Below are 23,701 nucleotides of genomic sequence, written 5' to 3'. Positions count from 1 at the left end.
AGAGAAAAATGACTATGTTTGTATGAGATGCGAGGAACCAACCTATGGCTTTGTCTGAAAAATGGATTCCCCTCAGGGAGAATTATATTTATGATCTATCAGATAAGAAGCACGACAGAAGAGAAAAGCCTGCAAATCGCAGTAACTTTTCTTCAGGAACAGAACAGAATCCTTCCATTCCACTCTGTCCTTCCTGCACCTGAGAGGATGTTTGATTTTCTCCCCGCAACGTGCAGGATTAACTGTAATATCAGGGCTGGAGCGTTTAAAGACGATAGCTTGCACTCACAAACAGTGTGATGTTCTAAAATGTACCCACAAAAAAAGATCTCCTTCTCTAGGAGAAATTCGCTTAAACGGGCAATTTCACACCCCGGCAAATTTCTTCGGCGTTTGGAGGTTTAATATGCTGTATGCTGGTTTATAAGGAAGGCACAAAAATTAGCAAAAAATATCCCAGATGGCCCTTTACCACATATAATACTCTATGCAAATGCTAAGAGCACATAACTGATGTCTTACTTTCAACTGACAGGCACCAGGACCCAGAGCACGAGATTTGGGTAGCATGCAGGGGGCAGGATTTTTTTTTGAGCTTTTGTGGCAGAAAGTGCCATTGTGGCTTTGTCAACCCATTACCATAGTTATCAAGGAAACCAGACCCACATGCTTGTGCCAGCGCAGCCTGAGTCAATTACCATTGAGAGACAGTCATTTGTAGGCAGTGGCCTGGCCTATTGGTATTATCACAGGTCATATTTGAATAAAGTCACCTTGCTGGTGTCTCTATTTAGCATCTAGCATTTAAAAAAAAGAAAATTGCATATTCATGTCCATTATCTTCGAAAACCAGATAAAGATACCACATATATTATCATCATCATTCACTGATTATTTGCTTACATCCGCACAGGTTGTTTACAAAAACAATGACATCAGGCTGGAACTCTCCCGGCTCGCCCGCATTGTGGACCCCAAAATGAAGATCCAGGGAGATGTGGTGTTCAAGTGCGAGAATGTGGCCACCCTGGACCCCATCTCGTTCGAGACGCCCGAGGCCTATATCAGCCTACCTAAGTGGAACACCAAACGCATGGGCTCCATCTCCTTCGACTTCCGTACCACTGAACCAAACGGCCTTATTCTCTTTACCCACGGGAAGCAGCAGGAAAGAAAGGATGCCCGTAGCCAAAAGAATACAAAAGTGGACTTTTTTGCAGTGGAGCTTCTGGATGGAAGTTTGTACCTGCTGCTGGACATGGGCTCTGGGACTATCAAAGTAAAAGCTACACTGAACAAGGTGAACGACGGGGCCTGGTACCATGTGGACATCCAGCGAGATGGAAGATCAGGTCAGTGTGTGTGGATACTCAGACAAATACACACACACACACACACACACTTAAGTGTTATTTATACCATGCTTAACACATTTAATAAATTATTTGAATCCAGTACATACATGCATACATGTACATTGTTTCTACACTACTCTCTATTGTAGTAAAGTTAACATTATTGGCACCTTTATGATGAATGTGATTTTTCTCATTTGTTGCTTAGGGTAAAAATGTCTGATAAATAAATGCCAAGTAATTCAATGTAAATATATGAGAATTAGACATTTTTTTATAATAATAATCGTTATTAATTGTATTCATGTATTATTTAATATTGAATGATTGATTATTATTTATTTAGTGACTTGTTTCACACGCAAAGAGATTACAGGATTACAAAATGTAATTCCTAATTAAAAATTTAATTCTAAACATGTTTCACACACAAAAGCAGTTAAAAACAATTTGGCACCCATATTAACAGGTTAGGCCTAAAGGTCAGAGAGAGTGTTGAAAATGGCCTTGTACATAAAAATTGCGACAGAAATTACTAACATTCACTAACATTATAAGTAAAATTAAAGAGACATATCCTATATTTCCATTTTCGATGTGGGTAATATGCTCTTAGAAATAAAGACATTGTGTGTTATTTTTAAAACCAATTTTTACCTTTAAGCTCATGAAGAACTCCCACTTTGTTTCATTATTAAATCGGTTGGATACTGTAATTGCTTGTGTGTTTTCCATCGGCGTTAAGCTCTGCAGCCCAAAGATAACAGCTTTAAACAAAAAGCGCAGTGGTTAGTCACCAATAATGGACACATTTAGTCCAAAGTAGGCTGACATTTTCATTTCACATCTACTTTGACAGAACTTTCTATTAGAGTTTATCCCCTCTATCTTTCTCTGTATCCTCATTCACCTCTTTCTTTCTTCCTTTGCCCTTGAATCGCTGGCACTCTGTTTCTGAATCGATCGACGACTACTCCATATCACTTCATAGCACAGGGCCCTTGGGAGGTCTTGTAGGATATCAATAATGCGCGGTTTTAGACAGAGCCATGTGGGTGACTGGACCAGTGTCAGTTCTGAAGAGATTATTCCCATTGATCCCTGGTTCCCCACATGGGATGCATTGTTTACATCTGCGTGTCTGTATGAGAGACACCGCTTTACAAGATTCACACACTCCCGATGAGGTCATAAATAGGAAATAATCCTCTCATAGCCCCCCACTCTCTCTATCTCATAGTCTATGGATGGTCATTATATCCCTATCTTTGTCTCTTGTGCACAGGGGACACAGGACAGAATGTCTGAGATTACGCAGTACAGTAATTTACAGTTGTTTAGTTTACAGTCTGTCCACATTAAAAAAAGAAAAAAAAAGCATGTACTTTGAAAGTATTTTAACATTTAACATAAAAAAAAAATCCTGTTCATTTTTTTTTTTTTTTTAGTCCTTAAAATAGCTTGAATGTAACTCTACACCCTTGTTTCATTTAGTATACGTGGATCCATGAATATGCAAATTAGTCCCACCTCCACTCACTCACAGCAGTTTAATGAGTTTTGTGGAATACTTAATTCTGATTGGTCAATTGTGCCATCCAGCGGTATGTTATCCCTCGATAACAACCGGTAAAAACTGATAACACAGGCCCATCAGGGTAACTGTCACTAAAATCGCCATTTTACGCTTGCTAGGAACAATCTTTCCTCATTGATGTTTCGTGTTTGGTGAGCTAATAAAATATTAAAACTCCAATCAATGTTTTGTGTACAGTTATTTAATTATGTCATCCACTATCGCGGACTCGCTCTCTCTTGTTTCAGATAAACGCAGCTGCTGCCATTTTGTGACGATTGTTTTGTACACTGTAATGGAATTTAAGATAACAAACAAGTATGATTTTAAAACGGTTTCATCTCATCAATATCTCTTATCCCCATAATTATTTATGTGGTGAAATACCATGTAATAAGTGGTATTACTGTATGGTATGATTGGTTTGACCTCCGCTTCGTGTTGGGATCCTGATCACCCTGTCAGGGTTTATTCTGCGATAACAACCGGCTGGATGTACATTATCCCTTTCTTAACCATACGTTTTGTCAGATTAAAATAACTTCTGGGGACATTTTAGTGGTTAAAAACATACCTAAACTGCAACAAAAAAAAAGAACCATAAAATGGTTTTGGACCTCTAACAATAACTCTGTGAATATATTTTATTTTTGAAGGATTGCTCATTTAATCTTTGTCTCACTTTTGATTATTCCCAGGCACCATATCTGTTAACAGCCGTCGCACTCCGTTCACTGCCAGTGGAGAAAATGAGATCCTGGACCTGGAGGGGGACATGTACCTAGGCGGCCTCCCTGATAACCGGGCAGGCCTAATCCTTCCCACTGAACTATGGACCGCCATGCTAAACTACGGCTATGTGGGATGCATTCGGGACCTGTTCATTGATGGTCGCAGTAAGGACATCAGACAAATTGCTGAGGACCAGAATGGTGCAGGCATCAAACCTTCCTGCAACAAGATGCCAGTCAAGCAGTGCGACAGCTATCCGTGCAAGAACAAAGGCGTGTGCAAAGAAGGATGGAATCGCTTTATCTGCGACTGCACAGGGACCGGTTACTGGTCCCGCTCCTGCGAGAGGGGTGAGTTATCTGCCTTTACATTTGCTTTTCCTTTATTAGTTCATATAAAATCAACAGGCCTGGATTTCTAGAATACATTTTTCGCTTTATTTTAGAATAAACACGAGAGGCAGGTTTAGTTTTGATTGCAACATTTGAATGATAAAAAAAGACAACTTACAATCACCGTCACGCTAGTTTGTTTAGCTTCTCACCTACAAAATCCCATCTGCTGCTGTTTGTAAACAGCAGATTAGCTCTCACATAATCAGTTAAACTATAAGCTCATTAATATCTCAGCACGTTGCTGTATGGAAGCTGATGTTCTCCGGCGTTTGGGGAGTCGTGCCTGTGATGATGTCATAACTTGGAAAAAGTCCAACCCCACATACAGATCTTCAGATTTGCAGATTTCATAGGCAAAGAGATTACTATTTGCATGAAAAATTAAGTGAAATGTAACAATGTTGAGACAAATGTTTTGGTAGAGGAAATGAATGGATTTTTGAGTGGTTGTGAATCTTTAGCTTGAGTCTGTTGTGACTGCATGTTAGAATGACTCCATATGGGCCGGTACGCAGGGGTTCCAGGTAACCAGGTAATAGAGGGACTTCCAGCATGTCTGTGAACACTGAGCATAGCAAATTGCTTATTATGTTGGCATGAGAGCTGGTTTCTCGTATGGGCTGAATTACGGCGCATTCATTTAGTTGATGTTACAAGAAACCATTGTTATCTTTTTATTTTAATCTTGGTCTATATAACATATTTTGATAATCACTTTTGTAGTTTAAACACAGTAGAGCAGTAGTTCTCAAAGGATTTGAACCAAGTACTGCCAAGTCCCTTTAAGTCAAGTTTCTTCATCCTGCCATCTTGGTAAACGCTGTTTACAGTGACGTATCTACAGCTCCCTATATACTTCAATGAATACAGACCGAAATATGCATCACTGTTTGTCAAAAAAACAATTCTATAACGTATCAAATCACCAATACTATTTGACAACAACAGTATTGTATATGTTGCTTGCCTGCTTATGTAGTTAGTTTTTTTTTTCTATACTACTTTGTACTTTGTACTACTTTGCAGTAAAGCTAATATTGTTGACACCGTTGTGATAAATTGCTTGTGATTTGCATAATTTGTTGCTTTGGGGAAAAATGTTTGATAAACAAATGTAAAGCAAGTTAAATGCAAATAGATTAGAAATAATAAATAATAATAATAATTATTATTATTATTATTATTATTGGGGTAAGGTCAGAATTAAGGTAAGGATTAGGTCACGTATGAAGATTATCTTGGTGATCATTACTCCAATTTCTGATTTGCTGCTTTAAAAAAAAAAAAATATATATATATATATATATATATATATATATATTATGGAGCTTATGGGATGGATTCACAAAAACATCCAGGACATTCAAATTTTAGATTTTAGGCTCATGTTTCTGAGAATCAAAATGCTCTAAATAACAAAAATATGTCTCGAGATTATAAGGGGCAGACATTGACATTGACATTAATTGTTTTGTTTTTGTGTTGTTAGAGCACATGGAATGCTATCATCTTCTGTCTTTGTGCAATGTTTTTAGACAGATGTAAAAGTCATATACAACAGTTTAACACTCCATTGACAGAGAATACAGACTGTACATCAACCTCCTGCACATTCATTTGCCATAAACGTCAGTCATAATCATCTGCAAGGGCATCAAACTATTCTCATTCTGAGTAGAGATGCTTCTAAACATTGTCATTCGACTACACTTATGCCACAGGGCAAAATATTAAGCTTTCTAAGTGTCAGTCACCCACACACATAAACATACACAAGCTCTTTGTTGTGATTGATAGCAATGAAATCTGTGCACCTGGAATGCTCATTTGCATGGCTCATGTCTGAACTAATAACCAAACACTGAAATGACTAGACAGCCCTAAAATTTAAAAGAGCACTTAATTTTATTAATTACATTTAATTACACACTTAATTACATAATTATTAGGGATGCTAGCTAAGATGCTTGAAGAGCATTTACATAGAAGCATCTACATAGAAAACGCAGAAGAAATTCCTGGTGGACTGGTAAAATCTGTGCACCCTGACTCATTGAGCAAGCCAGTCAGTTATGTTAAGACTAGTAATTTCAGCCAGCTTTTCACATTTTACTGCGCAATATGCATCACAGTCAGTAAACAGACTTTGGATCATCGGATGCACCATCTGAGACAAGTAGTCAGATGTCTTATAGTTCTGGGTGTTTTTAACCGCAGATGCGCGATGATGCTGCGTGTGCTTGAGAAACACCCGTATTCTGCTTGCTTCCAATTCCTCACACACAACACCACTTGAACCATCCATAAAATAAGCTTTCATAAAGTTTGGAAAGTTTGAAGTGAATTTCAAGGACATTCACAGGCTTCATTGCGCAGGATATGCGCTGTGAGAAACGCGTGCTTTGCTTGGTGTTAAGTGTGTGTGTGTGTGTGTGTTTGTTGTGTGTGTGTGTGTGTGTGTGTGTGTGTGTGTGTGTGTGTGTGTGTGTGTGTGTGTGTGTGTGTGTGTGTGTGTTATAGCCTTAAACCCTCACTCAGGATATCAGGACTACCTGATATTTGTCCAGATCTATTATCTGCTTCATAGAAGCCTGTAGCTGCTGCTCGGGCCAGACAACTGGCTGCTGTCACACACCACGCTGTACTCCTGTCAGTACACATACACTTCAGATTTTCTCTAATGCACACTCAGCATTTCAACCCTGACGAACACCTCTTTTTTCCAGATTGAGGAAATTTGACATTGTGCTGGACAGAAATTTATAGTATGTAAGTGCTGCAGTTAGCCTAATTAACTTTAGAAATTCAAATAGTTTAATGAAGGGAATTTAATGGATTTCTTTTTTTATTAAGCTAGCTTCTATACTACTTTGTACTACTTTGCAGTAAAGCTAATATTGTTGACAGCTTTATGATACATTGCTCGTGATTCATCTGTTGCTCTGGGAAAAATGTCTGATAAACAAATGTAAAGCAAGTTAAATGCAGATGAGAAATTAGTAATACTACTACAACTACTACTACTACTAATAATAATAATAATAATGGTAAAAAAAATAATATAGATGGACAGATTGATTTATTATTCTATGTATTATATTATTCTATTATATACTTCCAGATGTTCTTTGTTAATTTTCGATTAGTCAGCTTTAACATCTAAACATGTTCTGTCACATAAATTGATATTAAACAAAAGCCTACGAACTTAATGAATATAAATATGAATGAGTCTTTTTCTCTGTCATTTTTTGATTGGCATGAATTATATTCTAAACAAAGAAAACTTCCCTCACTGAAAAGCTTGCTGGATAATAAAACAACGCAAGCTGGAAAGTCTGAATTAACTGAATTCTGCTTCCTTAACATTTATTAAATCTATTATACAGAACGCAGCTAGGATCTCTCAAGGTCATCGCTTATCTTACGCTTAAAATTACAAACACCCTAACTAAATATGAGCTCAGAAAACTACATTCTGAGGGGTTAAAGAGATGAATACAGTGCTGGATTCATTATAGAGGCCCAATTTTCATTTACAATTTTTACATATTACAATATTGTATCTTTTTTTTTGTATGTTACTCTAGCATTGACTATAACATTGACTATATTCACAATAAAGCACAGTGCCGATTGCTTTTATGAAATGGTTATTGCATAATAGACACATTTTCATTAAAGGGGACCTATTATGCCCCTTTTCACAAGATGTAAAATAAGTCTCTGATGTCCCCAGAGTGTGTATGTGAAATTTTTGCTCAAAATACCCAACTGACCCTTTTTTACAGCATGTTTAAATTGTCACTTTTTGGGGCTCAGAAAAACATGCCGTTTTAGTGTGTGCCCTTTAAATGCAAATGAGCTGCAGCTGCACGGGACAGGGGGCGGAGCCTCACAAGCTTGCGCTCAGTGTTAGAACAATCTCATCTGATAATGATAATATCAAAACAGAAACTCTCAGTAACTCTCCGAAACTCTCATTTCGACCCGGAGTCGGACAATAATGCCTACAGAGTCAGAGAATATATGCTGTATGGAGATGGAACAGGTATAGTTTAGTTTAATTACGGTTACAACGTATATATGTCATTGCTTGTATCCACTATTAAGCCTACTGTAGAGGACCCCATCCGAATGATGGCCAAAAATATACTGATGAGTTTAATAAAGTTTATTGTACATCACACAAAAGATGCGTCAGTTTTACTCCAGAAAATCCCCCCAAGAGCTGAGTAAACACAGTATAAGAAGTGCATAAGTACATAAACGAATTTCGGTAGAGTTGAGGGAACATTTTCTTCGAAAACAAAATTAATCCACCTCGTCTTCAGTGGCTGGCTCAGATTTCGGTAGTAAAGAGAGTAGGGATGGCCCGATACCGATACTGTCCTCATATACTCGCACTCGTACTCACAAAAATTCGCCGATACCACGTACATTTTGCGAAACGAAACTGGCCGCCGCGAGTGCTTTGTCGAGGTGAACTGAGTCATAGACGCACGAGCTGGTCGAGCACATCCCTTTAAACAGACAACAGTGGAAAGTTTGTTCAGTCCGATGTCAATGGCAACGAAATTAAACGAGGCATGTAGCTTTAGCTTATTATATTAACATTAACTGACGAGAGAGAGGCAGAGAGAGAGACAGAGAGCGAGAAGCGCACTTCTGTTGAATGCTCTTGATTGCTGATCGTTCACTCAGCACGTTATTTGGATGAAAACTAAATCGTATATGTAAGTAAAGTAAAACATGAACTGTTACCTGACTGAAGTATAACGAGTGGTTCCCTACATTATTACAGGACGTGTGCAGAGGTCAAGAAGTTTCATGAATGCAAACATCCGAAGCGCGCGCCCCTCAAACCAGCGTCTCAGCGCGCGAATACTGAATTAAATAGGCTCTATGCACGAACGCTGCTGACGTATTTCCGGTAGGATCTCAGCCAGCGTCTTTACTTCCGCATAGCGCGTTCTATAGGACAATTCACTTCAATAAAAATCATTTTCTCAGAAACGGAGACAACGATTTTAGAAACTGATTCGCTAGTCGGATTTCGCGCGATATGAGAGAATACTCACCCTCAAAGTTGTTGATGTAGCTCGTAATTTATAATTTAAAGAACTTCTCTTTTTTACTCATATGTGTGACAGTTTAACTGCCTCACAATATTGTTAACTTCATTCACGTTAACCGCTGGAAGTTTTTGTAAACAGCGAGTGTAATTTGCAATTATCTCCACCTAATGCAAAAACTGCTTCTGACGCAGCACCGGATGTAACTGGGCGGGCTGAGACAAAACGCGGAAGCGATCGTGCATAGAGCCTATTGTCTTTCACGTCTTGCGCTTGTACGGACGAATTCACACACAACTATGTAATAACGCCCGTCTTGGTGAGTATCCAAAGATGATACTATAAGGTATAGATACTAAAGAAGGTCTATAAGACCTTATGCACCAGAGAAACAAGGGCGCCGCCATCTTTGGAAAATTGTCTTTTAACTTCCGTTTTGCGGTCGCTCTGTATATTTATATGGCATTTCTGTCCAGGAGTAATTAGCTTTTTAAGGGGATTTACTTAATGTAAAGTTAACGAAAGTTATCATGAGGACTGTAATGTTTAAAGCAGATGACTTAACAAATGTAAATCGACCGGGAAGATTTTAAAACGAGCCGTTCATTAATAAACACGCAAAACGCTGTGAAAATACAGACCGGAAGTCAAAAGACAATGAGCGCAGCGCTGAAAAGGGGCGGAGCTACATAAGGTCTATAGTAAACAAAGTCGGTTATATCTCAAATGAACGTAGCATGTTCAAATGCAGTCCGTGCGCTCGGTCTTAAAGGGGCAGCAGTTTGATAAACCTACTTCTGTGTTTTAATGTTAATCAAACAAAGGACAAAGAAATTACTCACTGCTCTTGACTAAATAGGCTACCCTTTTCAACTTTAGAAAAATATCCATCTATATATAATTCATACAGTAATGAATATGCTTTTTTTCACATTTGATTACTTTATTCAAATTTCTGTACCTGTTAGATCTACCCGAAAAACTCTAAACACACTGTTTATTTCATTTGTAGCCTTTCTTTGTTCTATTGTATATATTTGTCCTATTTGTAATTCAATTGTTTGTTTTTATTTTGTTACTGACTGCTTACTTGTTTTAAATTCACATTAATTAGGCTGCTAGTTTTTGTTGTATCAAAATTGGATTAAATAATTGATATTTCACTGGTTTTGACAAACATTTGAACCGCTGACTCAGTCCTCAGCACTGAGCCCTGCTGAAGCAGCTCTAAATATGTGCTGTGCTATTAAATGAAAGATAAAATATGATAGAGCAATAGAATGAACAGTGACAGTAGGCTTACAGAAGCTCATATGCATTTTAGCAGGCTTAATTAAGCATGAAAATAACTGAAAGAAATATATATATTTGATGAACAAATTAAGACAACTAATATGATTTATAATCTTTTGGTTTATCTACTAATACATTTAAAAATTACAAATGCAGTGAAAATTCAGGTATCGGTTACGGTATCGGTATCGGCGAGTACCAAGAATTACAGTATCGGTATCGGACTCGTTCTGCAAAAAGTGGTATCGGGACATCCCTAAAAGAGAGAGAGAGAGCTATGTGGATTAATACATCCAGCCACACAACACCTACATTCTCGTCAGTGCAGCAATGGCAGATGTATACAACTCGCTGTGAACTCGATCAGGGCGGGTCTGTTAAAACCGCAGTGACTGTCAACATTCTGTTGTGACGTCACACCAGCCTTATGATTATGATTATGATTTATGGGGATTTAAAAAAAAGGAGTGAGTGGATTTTTTTTTATTATTTTTTTATCACTATAGGGTGGTTGTGTACACACACTGCCAACACACATTTATGTCCAAACACCATGCAAAAGTGAATTTTGCATAATAGGTCCCCTTTAAAACAACATTTTATTAAGCAAATTCATTTCAAGTGCCATCTTTCCGCGGGAAGATACATTACAGTCCCTGAGATGTAAACGTACAATGATTGCTACAGTTTATATCTGGAGTCTATGTTGTGCATTTATATGTCATAATAATGCAAGTTAGTATCATTTAAATCATCTCGGTTATGTATGGTAACCCTCGTTCCATGAAGGAGGGAACGGAGACGTAGGTCGTGACCGACGAATAGGAATCTCGCTAGAGAGGCCAATCTACTTCGAGTGAAACTAAACGAGCCGATTGCACTTCAGTTTTTTGCTGAGCGGATGAGCTGGCTGCCCCGGCGGGTCGCAGCAGATGTGGTGACGGGACGTACGTCTCCGTTCCCTCCTTCAGGGAACGAGGATTACCATACATAACCGAGATGTTCCCTATCAGTTGGTCACTCTCGACATACGTTGTGACCGACGAATAGTAATCCCTACCAAAGCGCCACAGCTGCTGACCCCATCCAGTGCCCTGTGCGAGCCTCTTGCCCCTTCTTGTCTGGAAGGACGATAGGAGAGGGCTTACACAGAGTGTCTGTCACTGTTGTTCCGTGATAACCCATACAGTGAGATTATTGGATAACACTGGGAAAGTGTGCCCTTTCTGTTAGGAAAACGCACATTCTTCCCCGAAGGAGTTATGTGGAGATATACATATGGACTAACATACTGCATATGTACTGCATATGAAATACTGGGTGACTTAGCCCAAGGGAAAGACATGGACTTCCGTTTAGGAGCAGCCGTGGAAGAAATACACATATGGGATCCCCGCAGGGTCACACATTTGGGACCCAGCCTAGACCCGGTTCTCAAGGATTCAACGGATAAAGGCCTGGCGCCGGACGCTCCGCCACGTCCGGGCCGAAGGTGTTGTAGGACTTAACAGGTTTTTCATTCTGGAGCAATAAGGGTGCACAGTAGGGTGCAGCAAGCCGACAGAGCCGGGCCTCTCAGTGCTTCTACCCGTTTAGGGTGAGAAAACGGGAGGAGACCAGCTCTACACGTAGGCTATAATATCTAGCGAACGTGTTAGGTGTCGCCCAGCCCGCAGCTCTACAGATATCTGTTAGCGAGGAGCCACGTGTCAGCGCCCAGGAGGATGCAACGCCTCTCGTGGAGTGAATGCAACCTGAGCGGGCAGGGCATGCCTTGTGCCTGGTAAGCCAAGGCGATGGCATCTACTATCCAGTGGGCCATCCTCTGCTTGGAGACAGCCTTTTCCTTCTTCCGGCCTCCATAACAGACAAAGAGCTGGTCTGAGGTCCTGAGACTTTGAGTTCTGTCCACGTACAGACGAAGAGCGCGAACGGGACAGAGCAAAGCCAAGGTTGGGTCTGCCTCCAGCTCTTGCAGGTTCACCACCTTGTCCCTGAAGAGAGTGGTAGGAACCTTGGGCACATAGCCAGGCCGGGGTCTCAGTACAACATGGTTGTCACCCGGCCCGAACTCTAGGCACGATTTGTCGACCGAAAATGCCTGCAGGTCCCCTACCCTCTTGACAGAGGCCAGTGCAACCAGCAGCAAAGTCTTCATGGAGAGAAGCTCTGAGTCTGCTGATTGCATAGGCTCAAAGGGAGTATCCTGGAGTGTTCGAAGCACCAGGGAAAGGTCCCCAAAGGTCGCCATTCTCCTGGGAGCACAGCTCTTGATAGCTCGTCGGCCATATGGTTGAGCACACCGGTCACCGGCTGTACAAAAGCAGACTGAGGCGAGAAAACACATCCTGCCGCAACCGTGGAGGATTAGATCGCGGCAGAGGCGCAGGGACTCCGCCCCTTTGCAGGAACGAGAGTCTTGACCGTAGCTCCGAGATGGTCATCTTCCCACAATGGGTACATGAATCATCCACGAACGCTGCATCAGCATTTTCATCTTTAAAAAGATGCGCTCTACCCGTGTAAGTTCTTTCAGGGGACTGCTCTCCTTGGTGCTGAAGCATGCAGGGGAACGGTCACAGCGAACACAGACAGGGAAGTGTGCAGCCTGTTGTGCGCCGTCTCTCTCTTGCGGCGATCTTAGCAACCGTAAGAATGGCCTTTCAGTGCTCTTGGCGCACCGTACCAGCTGTAAGAACAGCCTTTTTGTTTTGCTCAGTTTACAAACAACACAAACACAAAAAGACAGAAAGAGAGAGAGAGAAAGAAGTCGACCCCACTGCCGTGCTGTATCGCCCGCACCAGCTGTGAGAGATCCTCCTGGAGAGCTTGCTCGTTTAATATAAACAGCTTCACTGAAGCTATAAACAGCATCGAAACACTCGGCTCCGAAGCAAAAAGCTGAAGTGCAATCGCACCTTCTGCTCATTATATACCCGTGCTGCGTGGCTTAACAGCTGATGCAAATGATTGCACGCAAATGTGCATTGGCTTGTTTAGTTTCACTCAAAGTAGATTGGCCTCTCTAGCAAGATTCCTATTCACGACGTACATCGAGAGTAACCGACTGACTGGGAACTGTTTTATTAACAGATTTAAATATTTTTATTAAATCTATTATATCTAAATGATTAGTCTTTTTCAGACACGTTTTCCTTGAAAACTGCAATACTGTTATAGCTTACAGTAGAACAAATAATAGTATAAACAGGTAAAACTTGTTTTCATGCGGTAATTGAACTCATTTTACCGCATCGTCTGATGTGCCTTGCCAATTTAGTGCTAAAATTTCGTTTTGCACATTAATTCCATCAGTCATTAATGTACAAAATTATTTTGTTTTGTTAATAAATGCATAACCTCATTTCCGTGTGAACGGCCCCGATCATTACAAAAGTACCTTGACAGGTCATGCTTCAGTAATGCTAAATTAAATAACGAGGTCGGATAATTGTGGGAAGAGCTGATACGTTGATAATTGGCTTAGATATTTTGTTTGTTTGCATGGTTTGCCATGCGGTTTGTTAATATAATTTATATGTGTCTACACTCCATGTATTAAGGTGTTTTTGTGTTTGCAAGTTGTACTGGGAACTTTGGTTCTCTTCTAAGCACCGCTGGCTATAGTGTTTGAGATAATTGCTATTGATTCAGGTAGTGTGAAGGTCATCTATGCTGGCCTGGGGGCCTTAGGGAGCCAAAGTGGACCCCACAGCCACGGCCCTTAAATCACATGAGAGTGAACTGAATGTTACGGCTATGAGTCCCTTAACAACACTCAAGTATAATCACAACTGAGTTTACTCACATTCTGGGGATCCCCCCCCCCCCCCATCTTCAGCAATACAATATTTCTCCCAGCCTTGACCGTAGTGAAACCCATGTGGCACCGAGGCCTGTGTGATTAGTGTAAAACTTTATAACACAAACTGCAGGTTCCCTCCGTAGTGCACTGCAGTTCTGTTTTACTTTCACGTTTTACCACCGAAGGCTTTTGCATATATTGATTTGATACTGTAGTGTCTCTGATTAAGCCACAAAGAGCACATAGAGATGACATCCGTGAGGGTTTATCTTGCAATTACTCTTTCGAGCCTAATCTGGGTAATTATGTCAGTGATTTTACTCTTTCCTCAGGTTGTCTTTTCTTTTGATTGCCTTAATTTCTCTCTCTGTGTCTCTCTTTCATTCTCTTTGAAGAGATGATGAGGGGGAGGAACCTTTGTAAAATGCACAATGATTGGAATATATAATTTCATGGCAAAATTCACAAAACAAAACAGAGAATAAAAAATAAAAAAAGATCTACATTCGTTTATTCATGCAGCTGCAAATGCATTTATCCAAAAACCAAAAAAAAACATGTCTTTCACCATTCCATCACATTCAACTTTTGTTTAGGGTCTAGTGCTCTTGGATTGCGTTAAAATGATATGTCAAGTTAAAACTTGTGTTTTGTAAATTTTTATATATTTAATAAACAGGGCAAATTAGCGTGAGAGCGCAATTTAAAAAAAAGGTCGATGTGAGTGGAAAGTTCTATGTGTGATTTCATTTCATTTCATTTATTTCACTGCACACGAGCAGCTACTCTTCCTGGAGTCGATACAATCCAACATACCGCTTACAAGACTTTTACACCAATATTCAATGCATTACATTTTGCAGAACAAAACACAAATGCAATTAAAAACACCACACCTCTACTCACACATACCTACATACAAATCCAAACACACACCCATATACACCAGACCTAGTTTAGTCATAATTCTAAGATATGAAATAATCTTTTGTTACAAAAATACAATTTGATCATGATACTGTAAGCAAGAATTTATAGTGAAATAACAATTTACCATTCGCAATACATTTTAATTTATGAACAAATGCCTTTTTAAAAGGACTTTAAACTGATGTTTACTGTGCGCATTAACAATGTCTCTAGGCAAAGTGTTCCAACCGGACATGCACTGTAAAAACAAACCTATAGAATCTACCCAATAAAATTGAGGTAACAATTTGCACTCACTTTGTTTGGGTAGATTTCATCCCATATTTTTTAATAAAGAATACCTACATTTAATGGCTATGACATACTAAACAAAATTAGGTAAAGTCTACCTAATATTTCTCAATACATTACACAACTAATTACTGAGTAATAATTACTCTATTGTTAGCAGGCAAAAGTCCATCTACTTAATTTTTATTAATAATAATAAGTCAATAGAAATAATTAAACATTACTTATTCAGAGATGGTTAAATTTACCTAAAAATGGCCAGACACAGGATATTTCATCTATTACTTTTTTATTGACCAAAAAGCAAACATTTCAAACTAACAAAGGAACTATAAAAGAGCCCTCTTACATTCATATAACATACAATATAACATATACATATATCATATAACATCTTCAAAACTTTCCATTAAAAAATAATGGGAAGTCAGAATATACATTAAAAGCAACAGTCTTAAATCTCTCTCACATTTTGTTATTTCAAACAGATCTCATTTACCTTAATGGACTGACATGTAATATGGATACAAACAAACATTAAATTTGTTATAAACTTAACACAAATTAATGTAGGTAAAAAATAACCGTTATTCAACATCCAATTTTAAGCGACATACAACTTCATTTCACTCACGTGATAACACTTTACAATAAGGTTTCATTAGTTAACATTAGTTAAATGGTTATTCACCCAAAACTTTAAATTCTGTCATCATTTAGGCTTCTCACCCTCATGTCGTTCCAAACCCATAAGACTTACGTTCACAAATAAAGATCTTTTTGATGAAATCTGAGAGATTTCTGTCCCTCCATTTGCAGTCAACTACTGTACCACTTTGAAGCTTCAAAAGTTCATAAAGAGATCGTAAAACTAATCCTTATGAATTAAGTGGTTTAGTGCAAATGTTCTGAAGAAAGACAATCACTTTATATGATGAACAGATTAAATATAGGCTTTTATTCACATATAAACATTCATCAACTCAACATCAGTTGTGGTAAACGGAAGCTCAAACATGTTCCCTTGATGTGCGAGAACCAATGAGGTTCATTCTCCTGTTACACAGCATGTTTGAGCTTCAGTAAGAACCAATGAGCTTCTATTTGTTCGCTGAACAATGTTTATGTGAAGAAAAGCCTAAATTTAATGTTTATCATAAAAACGGATCATCTCTCTTCAGAAAATTTTAACTTAACCACTTCATTCATATGGATTCGTTTAACAATCTCTTCATGAACTTTTTGAAGAGTCAATGGGGTGGTTGTAGACTGTCAATGGAGGGAGAGAAATCTCTCAGATTTCATTAAAAATATCTTTATTTGTGTTCTGAAGATAAAAGAAGGTTTTACATGTTTGAAACGACATGAAGGCAAGTAATTAATGACATAACTTTAATTTTTGGTTGAACTATCACTTTAAAGGGTTAGTTCACCCAAAAATGAAAATTATGTCATTAATGACTCACCCTCATGTCGTTCCAAGCCCGTAAGACCTCCGTTCATCTTCGGAACACAGTTTAAGATATTTTAGATTTAGTCCGAGAGCTCTCTGTTCCTCCATCAAAAGTCAATGGACGGTATACTGTTCACGTCTTTTCCGTCTTTTTCGTCTTTTCAAGTATTGCCTTTCTGGACGTGAACATTATACCGTCCATTGACTTTTAATGGAGGAACAGAGAGCTCTCGGACTAAATCTAAAATATCTTAAACTGTGTTCCGAAGATGAACGGAGGTCTTACGGGCTTGGAACGACATGAGGGTGAGTCATTAATGACATAATTTTCATTTTTGGGTGAACTAAGCCTTTAACTACTTTAGTTAACATGAACGAAGAATGAACAACACTTCTACAGCATTTATTAGGTTAATCTTAGTTCATGTTAATTTCAGCATTTATCAATTAAGTATTATAATAAAAAGTTGTTAACATTATAATGCACTGTGAACTAATATGAACAATGAACGACTGTAGATTAGTAAAGATTAATACTGTATTGCTCATTAATAGTCCATCTTAATTAATGCATTAACTAATGTTAACACAAATGAAACCTTATTGTAAAGTTTTACCACTTACGTTATAAAACTTCTTCAACACTTCCCATTCAAAATAAACGCCTTCATGGGATGAAACAGTCTGTGGCTGAACTTATAATATTCTTCTTGCACGGTCTTCAAATGTTTTCATAAAGATTTTTCTGTGGAAGAAAAAGAAAGTAAGAAATGTTTTAATTATTAATTTTTGATTATAGATTTAATCAAGACATAAATTAACTGCATTTAGGCTTAAATCACTGTAAGCTGCATCTTGCTTAAAAAAAACAACAACACTGCTATTGGATGATGCATAATTACATATGATCTGCATGATACAAAATCAAAAGAGGAGAGCAGCAGTTAAAGCTAGGTGATATGCTAGCATAATGTGAACAATTTTGTGTACGTTAAATGAGGATATGGATAACGAATTAATCACATCTCAAACCCAAGCGAAAACATGCACAAATTGCCCAAATATATTAACATAACTAGCCTAACTTACCGTTTTTGACATGCATTAAGTGAAAGAACCCAACAGAAATGCACACAATAATTATCATGTCACCATAAAAAATAACAATAATAAAAGTACTTTATGATTTGATCCCTTTTAACACAGAGATCATCATATAAATGCAAGGATACCTTAAAATTAATCATCCAGCAAACCACAAACAGTTTTACTTTGCCTTGGTCGCCTAACGTTACTCTGTCCTCAGGACGTCAACAGTCTCTCTCTCTGTCAAACACAGATGCAATGCACGCTGCTCTTTGTTCACTAATTTCAGCCATGTACATAACACTAATATTTTACTCATGAATGTAGATTTTCACTCGCATTTGCATGTGTATATGACCCTGGAACTACGCGAAATCGACCATCCTCAGCTATGGTTGTGGCGCCGCGCCCATACTGTCTATGGCCGCGCCGACACAGAAGTGAGCACATTACACAAATCTTTTGGTACAGTTAGTAAATCTTACCATTAAATAAGTTAACAAATGCGTTATGTTATATCAACACGATAAACAACAACAATAACAAACAAAACAAAACTTACCTTGAGCTCAAAGCTTCGTGGTCTCGAAGCTATAAGACGTTGAATTTGAATTCCGTGATTCCCGCCTGGACGTTGAAGTTGGCGCATGTGCAATTTGCGACCACTGAACTAATACATTGGGGTATGTTTTACTCATTATTTTAAGGTTGCCGATATTACTGATAATAAATAGGTAGTGTAGTTAGAATGTACCCATTTTAATATATTTTTCTTGCTAACTAATATACTTAAGTAAAATATAACTGATTTGCACAGGTTGAATTTAACACCCTCCTGCATAATTTTTTACAGTGTGGCTTTATACAACATACTGTAGTTCTCTTTCCATTATTTGTTTTTACTTTGGGTATAAACCTACCCTCTGTAGCATGTCTAGTGGCATAATGGTGCTCATCAGAACTAAAGCATAGCTTACGATAAAGTACTTTTGGTAATTTAGTTAAAATAATGTTCCTTGTTAAATTTAGCAAGGAAACTGTAAATCTTTCTTTTACCTTTAGCCAGGACAGTGTGTCATGCATCCAGTTCACATTAGTTATGAATGGACACTGAAGTACACATCGCGCTGCTCTATTTTGGACCATTTGTAAATCTATTATATGTGTCACAGCAGCACATGACCAAACCTCTGAGCAATAGTCCAACTGTGACAAAACAAGTGATTTCATAACATCTGCCCTCATGTTAAAAGGCAGCTTGTGAGAACACCTTCTCACCATAAAAAGACCATTGCACATCCTGCGCACAACTATACTGATGTGCTTGGACCATGATAAGTAGTTGTCGACTTCGATACCCAGAAGCCTCGTCTGTAGTACCTGCTCAACATACATATCTTTAATTACTAGATTCAATTTGCTTAATCCATATGCATCTACCGTGTGATCTACTGACGACGCTCAAATTAAAGAACACAGACGCAGCCGGATCATTTCCATGATGCCCAACGCAATCTACCAAGAGGTGCATAAATTAGCGTCTGGTTTAAGACATAAATAATGGCGCATTTAAGCACTCTCCTCCCAAAAATTTTGCGTCCGAAAGAGAAACTCCTACAGATGCATATGCAATAAGGTCAGCCGCAAAAATAACTGTGTCCACACCTTTTCACTGCTAATTTTTCCACTGTGTCTTTAGTAAATCCTTTTTTAACACCAAAGAGGGTTTGCGCTGGCACAAGCTGTTAGTAAATCTGGCCCTAAGTGTTTAAAAAGTAAATATTATTTTATAGATATAGTTAAGAACAATTATGAAGATTTAGAAGTGCCCATTTTGCTGCTTTGTGTTTCACTGGTCTTAGATCAGTGTTAATTTTAGCGACACAATGCATGTTATTGATCGATCATTGCTGTCATTTCAGGGTACTCATGTCCATCAGTAGCACAATGCACACGTTATTCCGCACACACATGATTCCACACACATGTACATGCCCATATTTTCAGACACCTTGGACGTTGGATCCACACTCAAGTCATGTCTTAGGGGTAAACACGTCAGTATAAGATTTCACAGCAGTCGATCAAAACGTGCCGCCCTCGTGGTCCCGAGGCCTTGTTATCTTCCCCCATCCCCAGCAATCTGCCTGATTTCACAGCTTCATATTCTGCAGATTTTCCCTCTCTATCATTCATCTCTTTGAAAAGTCTCTAATCATGCTGAATAGCCAATCAGTGAAGCACTAACAACAGCATTCATTTGGCCACGGTACACAAGCTTATCCAGACGGGAACTTTGTGCCTGCCTTTGTGTAGCTCTTTATTTAGGACCGGGTAAAAATGATTCGTTCTTTTGCGAGATGCATCAGCGTGTTGACATATCAGACCCCATCAATAGAAAGTGTTCAACAAGAGTATACAAAACATGCCATTCCATCACGAGAGGGGAGAGGTGGTCTCCGCCATCGCCTGAGGAAATGGGAGATAGCGTTGCTTTCCTTGACAGTTGTGGATATTGGATATTTCAAACTGTCAAAGAGTTTTCACATTCTCACTCTTTATTTTCCCTTTCTCACTCTATTCTTACATTGTGTCTTTTTTACAATACATTCCTGTTTTGTATTATGAATGGGCCTTTTTTACATAGCTTTTATTATTATTACTACTTATGATGTCCATAAAGGGCTGTTTTAAATGGGCAGCATAATTATGATTCTTCTAAGATTGGCCAAAGTCTATGGCAGCACAGCATGCATCTTTTAATGAAATATCCTTATTCATACATTATTAAAGTATTGATTAAACTCCTTAGGTCTTGAAGTGTTTTTTTTTTTTTTTTTTTTGCGTTGGACAGGTAATCAGACCTGGATTTTTATGAATTATTTAGTAGATTTCAAAGAACTCTTCTGGTACAGATCAGGATTAAAACTCATTTCTGAGAGTTCATCATGACTAATCAAAAGTGGTGAGCTAGAGGAATTAATTAGAATCACTAAATATCTTAAAATAAAGTTTATCAAGAGCTGACTGTGGCCATTTTTTTATTATTATTATTTAAATAAAGACCTCCACATATGCTATATGAAATATTGTACTTTTGTATTTAGGATGAAAATGAATGTTTGTCTGCTGATGAATTATGACAGAATATACCCGTACACACAGGAAACAGGTTTATAAATGCATAAACAGAGCAGAAATTTAAAAGACAAGATACTTTATCTCAGTCTGCCATCTTCCATAATACCAATGTTGCAGTTTAGCATGAATTTCCGTTGCTCTGAGCTAATCACATTGCTCTTTTTTGTCTGTTTGAGTCTGTGATTTAGGACAACACATGAGCACAGAAGAATCTGAAAGCAACTAATTGTTTTTCTGTTGTGGCAGAAACAATATTTTGTTTCAGTTTTCAGAGCAAATGGAAGCATGTTTCCTTCCAATTTTTGTTATTGTTGTTTGCTTTTGTCTCTGAACACTTATGTCATGCAGACTTGAGTGATTATTGAAATGAACAGACTGTGGAACAGTTAATATTGTTAATATTTTCAATTTAGCACAGACAGCAAACAGCCAAAAGAGAGAATATATCTGTTCTTTCTTTCCTTCCTTCTCCTTCTATTTTATTTTAGCTAATACAACATCCATGTAGTAATTATCATTAACATCTCTGACCTAATAGTTAAGTGATATTACGATGTAGCATGTAAACTTGACATCCTTGAGCACCCCTTTATATTTTTCTATATATATGGAGATATATTTGGTTTCAGATTTAAGTTTAAAAGGAAAAAAAACTGCGGTTAGTCACTACATGTTTGTCATAAATCTGTTCTTGTCCGTTGTTATAGTTCTTTTTCAGAAAAAAAATAGACTGCGGACCAGACTTTATGGTGACTCGTAGTGTCTCGTAAGCAAACTTGTAATGTTTAAGCTGACTCTCACGTCACTGAATAGTCCTGAGCATTTAAATAGTGTTTTATCGCACTGCAAATTCAAGCTGACACAATGTAAATTAGTCATCATTTCGCATTCACACCACACAATATCTCATTTTACATCAACGTGTTTTTTCTGTCCCTCCTCTCCATGCGTGGAGGCACACAGCCGAGGTCCCCCCCCCACCCCCCCGTCACAGCTGGTTAGAGGAGCAAGAGGTGATGGCCCACGATAATCCACCTAACATGCTCTTAGTAGACACTCACGGGCCTGCTGAATTTTCAGATCGCAGGTGTTGGCAGCCTCAAAAACCTTCATGAATTATTGTACGTCGAGGGCCTTCGTCGGGTGAAATCAGGATGTTACACCACTGTTTCTGTAGTAATCTAAGCCAATCACTATCATTCCTGCTTTCTTCCCTTAGAACAATTTAAATGAGCCATGAAAGGACAAGGAAGGAGAGCACAGTGGGGAGAGAGAGAGAGGGAGAGAGAGAGAGAGAGAGACCAGAAACATGGGAACTATGACATAGCAGCTAGCATATGTGCCCATAATAGATATAGTTGCATTGGCACCAATTTAAATATATATTATTTATATATATATATATATATATAGTATACTGTATATATATAAAGCTGGTAAGTCCCGCCCATCCGTAAAACCCCAAGTGGAAATCGTCAATGCAAGTGAATGTGAGAAAATAATTATTTTCTGGTCCCGTTTGAATTGTGCCATGAATGTGAACATATGTTGTCTGTGAATTTTGTATATAATTTTTCATGTTACGAGTTTGACAGTATATTGTATGATTCTTTGGCTAGCAGTTGTGGAAAAGACGTAACGAGAAAGACTACATGTCGCCTATGTGACGTCACCCCATAACACATTTTCCCTCCACTTGTCAAATCACGGTGCTAATGCTGCGATAATCAATGGAGACAGATCGAGATGCCTGTGTGTTTTGTACCCAAATGTCACCATTCAAACCAAATGGGCTGTTCTTTCTTTTAATCGCGTCGAAAGCAGCGAAGAGTTGTAGTCCACAAAGTGCTCTCACACAAAGTCTAACCGTATCAAACTTCTACCCGCTAAATTGTAGCATTCTTCACACGAAAAATTATATAAAAAATTCACAGACAACATATGTTCACATTCATGGCAAAATTCAAACGGGACCAGAAAATAATTATTTTCTCACATTCACTTGCATTGACGATTTTTCAACCTAGAGGTCCAGTGGGGTTAGCGGAAGGGGCGGGACTTACCAGCTCTATATATATATTATATACCAGTCAGACCCTGTTTTGTCTTACAGTAAGCGTACAGAGATATAATATTACTTTGGATATCAAAATTGAATGAATTTGAACAATTTGATGAGAATTATTTCAGTTCATATTGAAGTCTTGCACTTGCAGACTTTGATGTCTTGGCATATGTGAGCACAGTTTGTGACTCTGAAATGTCTTCCAAACTCCAGAGAAGACACGTTAAATGTCAGGAGAAAAGTTTGTTAGCTCTACATTTAATTTTATTTGCTATCAAGGAGAAATAATAAACATTACAAGAAATGTGTGATTTCTATGGGCCTCTCCCTGCTATTCTCTACTATCTGCAGTAAAATAAGAAACCCAAGAAGAGAGGGATTCATGGAGGGCTTGTGGGTTTGCTGTAAGCAGTGCGGCTCTGCGGTTGAAAACAGTTTATTTTCAGTGGCAGGAGAGTTATTGAACTGTTTCTAATCCAGCTCTGAAGCTAAATGAGCGCAGAC

General features: G+C 38.4%; 1 protein-coding gene across 20 annotated transcripts in view; it reads left to right on the top strand.

The window, feature by feature from the left end:
- The window catches only part of nrxn3a (neurexin 3a), a 759,351-nt gene that overhangs the window by 71,593 nt on the left and 664,057 nt on the right, over positions 1-23,701 (top strand). For all 20 annotated transcript variants that reach the window (XR_014625664.1, XR_014625665.1, XR_014625666.1 and 17 more), the window contains 2 exons: positions 914-1,352; positions 3,630-4,013. Coding sequence is in view for 14 of the 20 variants with exons in the window: in XM_084392521.1 (XP_084248647.1) it covers positions 914-1,352; positions 3,630-4,013 (823 nt within the window). In the remaining 6 variants the exon portion in view is untranslated. The remainder of the gene's footprint in view (positions 1-913; positions 1,353-3,629; positions 4,014-23,701) is intronic.

Source organism: Rutilus rutilus (genome assembly GCF_951802725.1).
Source record: "Rutilus rutilus genome assembly, chromosome: 21".
Lineage (NCBI taxonomy): Eukaryota > Metazoa > Chordata > Actinopteri > Cypriniformes > Leuciscidae > Rutilus > Rutilus rutilus.
This window is presented reverse-complemented; position numbering and strand designations above follow the sequence as displayed.